General features: G+C 60.1%; 1 protein-coding gene across 1 annotated transcript in view; it reads right to left on the bottom strand.

The window, feature by feature from the left end:
* Positions 1–477: 477 nt before the first annotated feature.
* Positions 478–5839, bottom strand: part of TIE1 (tyrosine kinase with immunoglobulin-like and EGF-like domains 1) — a gene marked incomplete at its 3' end in the record, with an annotated part of 8259 nt that continues 2897 nt past the window's right edge. The window contains exons 3-13 of the mRNA XM_010074545.1: positions 5108–5218; positions 4845–5000; positions 4616–4747; positions 4185–4325; positions 3846–3974; positions 3315–3460; positions 2971–3115; positions 2555–2713; positions 2224–2361; positions 1840–2130; positions 478–768 (exon numbers count right to left, since the gene is read on the bottom strand). Coding sequence (XP_010072847.1) covers positions 478–768; positions 1840–2130; positions 2224–2361; positions 2555–2713; positions 2971–3115; positions 3315–3460; positions 3846–3974; positions 4185–4325; positions 4616–4747; positions 4845–5000; positions 5108–5218 — 1839 coding nt within the window. The remainder of the gene's footprint in view (positions 769–1839; positions 2131–2223; positions 2362–2554; positions 2714–2970; positions 3116–3314; positions 3461–3845; positions 3975–4184; positions 4326–4615; positions 4748–4844; positions 5001–5107; positions 5219–5839) is intronic.

The raw sequence follows: 5839 nt of genomic DNA, 5'->3' as shown, positions 1-5839 counted from the left end.
GGTCTGCGGTCTGTGGCCGAGCCCTGCCCAGTCTATACAGGCGGCCAACCACTGAGACTGCAGCCCTCTCCCAGCACCCTGGAACCCCATGAAGACACCACAGCTGCATCCCAAACCCCAGGGCCATGGTGACACTGTGGTGAGGATGTCACTGCCTGGGTCTTGACATTAAACCTGCTGGTTTCTGGACCTCTAACCAGCTCTGTGTCCAGCCACCAGCTCCTCCCGTGCCAGCTCTGCCCTGATCCTCTAGCCCCTCATGCACCACGTCACCCACTCTGTGGGTGCTGTGCTGTCATCATGCCACCCCTGCCCCATCAGGACTAGGAAGGGCAGGATTTCTGAAGATGCTCACAAATGTTTTGAGTTTTGGGCTGCTGCTTCAGAGCTGCTCTGGTTACTCTTTGCTGACCCAGATGCTGACCCCAAGCTCCAGCAGAGCCGTGAGCTTCCTGCCTGCTGGGACACCCCACTCACCGTCCCCCAGGGTCTTGGCTTTCACGGGCTGGCTCCACTCCCCTGGGACGTGGGAGTTGGCCCGAACGCGAAACTGGTAGCTGGTGCTGGCATTGAGGCCCCCGATGATCTTGGTGGTCTCAGCGCCACTGTCGGTGTCGATCCACTGGGGCTCGCTGGTGCCTCCCACCTGCTGCAGCTCCACGATGTACTTGGTGATGCCCCCGTTGGGGTACTCGGGGACCTGCCAGGAGAGCCTGACGGCGGTGTCAGACACGGACTCTGCCAAGAGCGACCGTGGGGAAGAGGGCCCTGGGACAAGGAGAGGAGAGCATCAGCCCCAGGACAGGCCTCCTGGTTCTGCAGGGCTGAGCACTGGCTTGAGGACCTCATGGATGGCAATGGCAACCAAAGCCATGCCAGGTTTGAGGGACCTTCAGGGTGCCCCGGCTCATGCTTGGGTAGAGGCAGGAGGAGGTGGACATGGACCCTGGGGCTGGGAGCATCTCTCCGGGTACAATGGGACAGGACTGCACGCACAAACACTCCCAGCCTCAGGGACCATCAAGCTAGACATCTTTGTATTGACTAGCTCTTGGGATATTTTCTGTCTTCAACCATCCCTCACACACAGCAGGTTTTGAGTATCTTATCATTCCCACCACCTTCTCTGAGCCTTCTCCATCCTGCACACATCCCTAAACCCAAATCCGCAAATCACACAAAGCTCTTACAAGCAGCAAGAGGAGAAACCCCCACATGCTCCAAGCCTGATGCCCACCAGCCCTCCCAATGCACGGTGGCCAGCACCAAGCGTCACTGAAGGCCTTGGGCACTCCTTTCCCCTTGGTTGCCAGAAACGTTGGTCAGGCTGATGTTCCACCTCCCCACAGTTACCCATCCATGCGGAGGTCTGCATCTGGGTGTGTGCCCCAAGGAAGGGCTGCAGATCTCCCCACGCCCTCGTGAGTGTCCAGTAAAATTACCAGGCAGTGAGGTTAAAGTGAACCAAAGGGAAATAAATTTTTCACGCAAAGAATAGTTATATCAAGGAACTTCTTGCTACAGGGTGTTGTAAAGGCCACAACTACAGATAGATCCATCAGGGCTTGGGCAAGGGCATGGAGGACAGGTCTGTTTGTGAGCCTCACTTGTGACGGTCTGAATGTCATATTCAGCTTCGAATCTTTCTCAGCTGCTTGGTGCTGGAGGCTGCAGGATCTAGCAGGAAAAGGAGGAGCTATTTTCCCCCAAGCAGCTGTTCGTGTGCTATCAGAGATGGGATACAGAAGCAGCCAGATCTGGGGATAGTTACTGTTACATTTATAACTTATTTATCACTATAATTCCCTGTAATAATTCCCCGTGCGCTGCTGGACCCACCTTTGCTGTTGATCACGACCTTGTAGAGGTCGGAGGGGGGCCCCAGGCTGGTGCAGTGGTAGACCAGTACCTCCAGCCCATACTCCTTGTTGAACTCCAGGTCCCCAATGCGGGCAGAGAGCACAGAGATGGACGTGATGTTTTTCTCACAGACCAGCCGCTTTGCAGAGTCGAAGAGGTGGACTATGAACCCATGTGCTGGCTCGTGGTTACTTGGCAGTTTCCAGTTGACATGAAGTGTGTTTTTGTCCTCTATGGACCAGCCTTCGATCACAGGCTTGACTGTGGGCTCTGCGAACAAAAAGGCAGCAAAACCTCATGTGCAAGGCTAGGGGTAGGGTCAGTGTTAAGGTCAGGATGTAGCTGAGGGGGATGGGGACTCACCAAGGCACTCGGTCACCATGATGGCCTCGGGCCCCTTGCTGCCCTCCCCACCGTCCCCTGGCCGGCTCAGCTGCACCTTGACGACGTAGGCAGTCACCGGACGGAGGTTCATGAGGGTGATGTTCTCACTGTTGTCGACTGTTGGCCAAGAGGACATGTCAAAGCCGTGCCCATGACCCACGCTCTGCCTTGCCACTGGTGTCCTCCTCGGCAACACTGCAGGGGTCCCAGGATGGAGAGCTCTGCCCACCCCAGACCCCCACTGGCTGGGGCAGCCATCCGCTCCTGCCCAGGTCCTACTTGTGTCCCCCCTCCCCTGGCAAACACGTACCCACAATGGATGACCATGCTGAGGCATCATCCTTGGGCTTATAGAGCAGCTTGACAGAGACAATGGGTCCATCGCCAGAGAAGCAGTCCACGGGTGACACCACAAGCTGGCGGCTCTGCTTGGCTAGCAGCCGGGGAGGAGTAAGCGGTGCTGGCGGCTCTGGGTGGGAAGGAGGGAATGACACTAGTGGGAGTGGGAGCAACAAGAAGCAGAGTGTGGGGAAATCCACCACCTCTTGGCTCCTTCCAGCTTTGCCAGGGAAGTCTTTTATCATCATCTAAACCTGTCTGCTGGTGCTGCAGCACATGATGGGTGTCACCCAGTCCAGTGGCAGGGGGTTGGCATTGCCACACCGTGCTGTCAGGTTCCCCCAGCATCCCAGGCTCATCCCTCTCGTACCACTGCTCCTTCCTCACCTCGGATGTTGACCTTGACTTTCCGGCTGTCCTGGCCCCCGGTTGTGGAGACCCGGCACTCCCAGAGCCCCGTGTCTGCCTTCGTCAGGTGCCGCACCTGAAACTCACAGGTGATCTGCCCCGGCTCGATGATGGCTTTGATGAGCTGTGGGCACACAGGGTGCTGTCAGCCCCCTGGCTCAGGCCCCCAGCTCCCTGTGCTGGCCTGGAGCTGCCCAGCAGACTGGCAGGGAAACAGATGCTTTTGGGGGAGCTAGCAATACGAATGGGGGCTGATGTGCAGGGATGGCAGTGGGGTAAGGGCATGGGGCAGTGCGGAGCAGGCGCCAGGCAAGCGGTGGTACCTTGAGCACAGTTCCGTCAGCCTTCCGCAGCTCCACACTGTCGCTGGCAGGCAGTGGGTTGCCAGTGGCCACGCAGCTGACGACGGGCTCCGAGCCCAGGTTGAACTCCAGCTCTGAGGCCAGTTGAATGATCTGGGGGAATCGGTCTGGCATGGAGAAATCAGGGTTAGGGCTGGCCCTATTCCTCCCCAGGCATGAGAGAGGCTGGCACCTTTCCACGGTCCCGGCTGTGGCTGGACCCCAGTGCCAGGGGGCCAGTGCCAGGTGCTGTGGTCCAGCCCCGATCCCTGCCCCACAAGCTGGGCTTGGCACTGCCCTTGGCACAGCTAATCCCAGGGGGCCAGACCAGGTGGTCCCCTTACAGCACCCTGGTTTCCATAGGGTTGGGGGCTATTTCTGCAGGCAAGGGGAGCTGCTGAGCTGGCTGGTGAGACCAGTAGCTGACGGTCCCCCAGTCACCCATGAGGAAAGAGCTAGAGCCCCCCTGAGGGTGGGGGACAGAACCCTGCTGTGTCCCCACGCCAGCCTCACCTGACTTTTCGCAGTGCTGCCCGTGCCAGCCGGCAGGGCAGATGCAGCCACTGAAGCGGTTACAGCTGCCTCCATTTTGGCAGGCACACCCCAGGGCACAGTCAGCACCATAGTATCCTGGGGGACAAGCTGTGGAAAGAGAAGAGGATAGCACACTGCTGCCCCTGCCACAGTGCAGGGCTGGCAGGCACAGGACCGTGGAGGCAGAGACCACAGGCAACTGGTGCAGGCAGCAGCACTGCTCAGCCCACGCTGACTCTCAGGCTGGAGAAGGTTTGCACGAGCCCCGGCGGAAGCCCAGGCTGATGGGTAATGCAATGGATGCCCACATCCCCATACCTTGGTTGCAGCGGGAGCCAGTCCAGCCCGAGGCGCAGGAGCAGCCGTAGGGGTCCGGCAGGCAGAAGCTCAGCCCCCTGCAGCCCTGGGCTCTCTGGCACGTCTCCTGGCAGTTGCGGCCAAACTGTCCTTCCCGGCAGGCTGGAAAAACAAGCGTGGTCCTCCCTCACCTGCCATTCACCCATGCACTGCTTGTGCATGGCATGGCACTGGCTCGGGCACCCCATGTTGTCACACCAAGCAGGTACAGAAACTGTGTCCTTCTGGGGAGGTGGGTGGTCCAGCCCTGCTCCAGAACAGGGGCCACCGCAGGCAGGGAGTGCTGGGGATGCACAGAGCTATTCTGGCCATGGCAGCCAGGTCTGAGGGTGCAGTGGGGACCCTGTGTATGCCCTAGGCATAGCTCCCACTGCTGGGCAACCAGCACCTACCTCGCTCACAGCGGGTGCCCATGAACCCAGGAGGACAGACACATTCACCAACGTGGTCGTGGCAGATGCCACCATTCAGACAGTCGGGACAGTCCTTCTGGCAGGACGGTCCCCATTTCTTCGCAGGGCAGGATGCGGAGAGAGTGGAGGGGGCATAGGGGGGCACCAGCCCGAAGGGCAGGGTACAGCCGTCTGTCCCCGTGTCCCAGGAAGCCAGGTCCACACCCACCTCTCACGATCAGGCGGTAGAAGGCGCTCCACAGAGGGCTGTCGCCCATAAATGTGGCACTGTAGACGCCGTTTTCGCTCACGCTGACATTGGGGAGTGTCAGAGTGACGAGGTCCCCCCGCACCTCGCCCCGGTCCGTTGTCTGGTAGTAGGTGCCTGAAAGGGGATAGAGGGTGACCTGGGGACGCCCGCGCCCCTGGGGCCGGTGCCAGGCACCGTCTGGGAGCAGCCCTGGCCCCATGCCTGCTCTCAGGGCCACTTGCCATTTCTTTTCCACATAACGTCTGTCTCCTTCCTCTTGAGGACCCTGGCAGAGAAGGTGGCTGGCTCGGCAACGTTCACCGACTGTGTGGCCTTCACCGGGAAGAGGTGGGCTGCAGAGGAGAAGGAGATGGAGGAGCAGGCTGAGCAGCAGTCAGCACCCAGAGCACTCACACCCAAGGGCAGCACTGGCATCCCCTGACCAGCCATCCCAAAACATGGCCCTGCTGCAGCCCAGCACCCACCACACATTTCTGTGGGGACATCATGACATGCCTCCTGTCTGCCCTCCATGGGACCCCCCGAGTCTCTGCAGGGACAGTTGCTCCCTGACCAGCCCCTCCAGGCCCTGGGGACAGGCAGGGACAGCGCACCCAGCCCTCTTGCCAGCCCGCCAGCCCCAGCCCAGCATGCCATGCTGGTGACAGCAGCCTGGGGAGGTGACAGTGGGACAAATCTGCACGGCACACCCTGCTTGCTGCCAGCCCAGGGAGGTGCAGAGTGGCTGGCGGCAATGTGAGGGGCGGTGAGGGGACACCGGCATGCAGAGGGCTGCACGCCAGCCCATGGGACCGGTGGCCCAACCATGGCTGTTTCCTCATTTCCCAAGTGCTGGGCATGCAGCAGCAATGGACTCTCGGGAGTGTTAATGTGAGTCAGCCAGAGTCCAGCTTGGAGCGTGGATGGGGCTATAAATACATGAAGGTCTGGGAAACGCAGCCCTGGGCGTGCCA

The sequence above is a fragment of the Pterocles gutturalis genome, unplaced genomic scaffold, assembly GCF_000699245.1.
Source record: "Pterocles gutturalis isolate BGI_N339 unplaced genomic scaffold, ASM69924v1 scaffold25887, whole genome shotgun sequence".
Classification (NCBI taxonomy): domain Eukaryota; kingdom Metazoa; phylum Chordata; class Aves; order Pterocliformes; family Pteroclidae; genus Pterocles; species Pterocles gutturalis.
The sequence above is the reverse complement of the archived record's forward strand: the minus strand, read 5'-3'. Positions and strand labels throughout refer to the sequence as shown.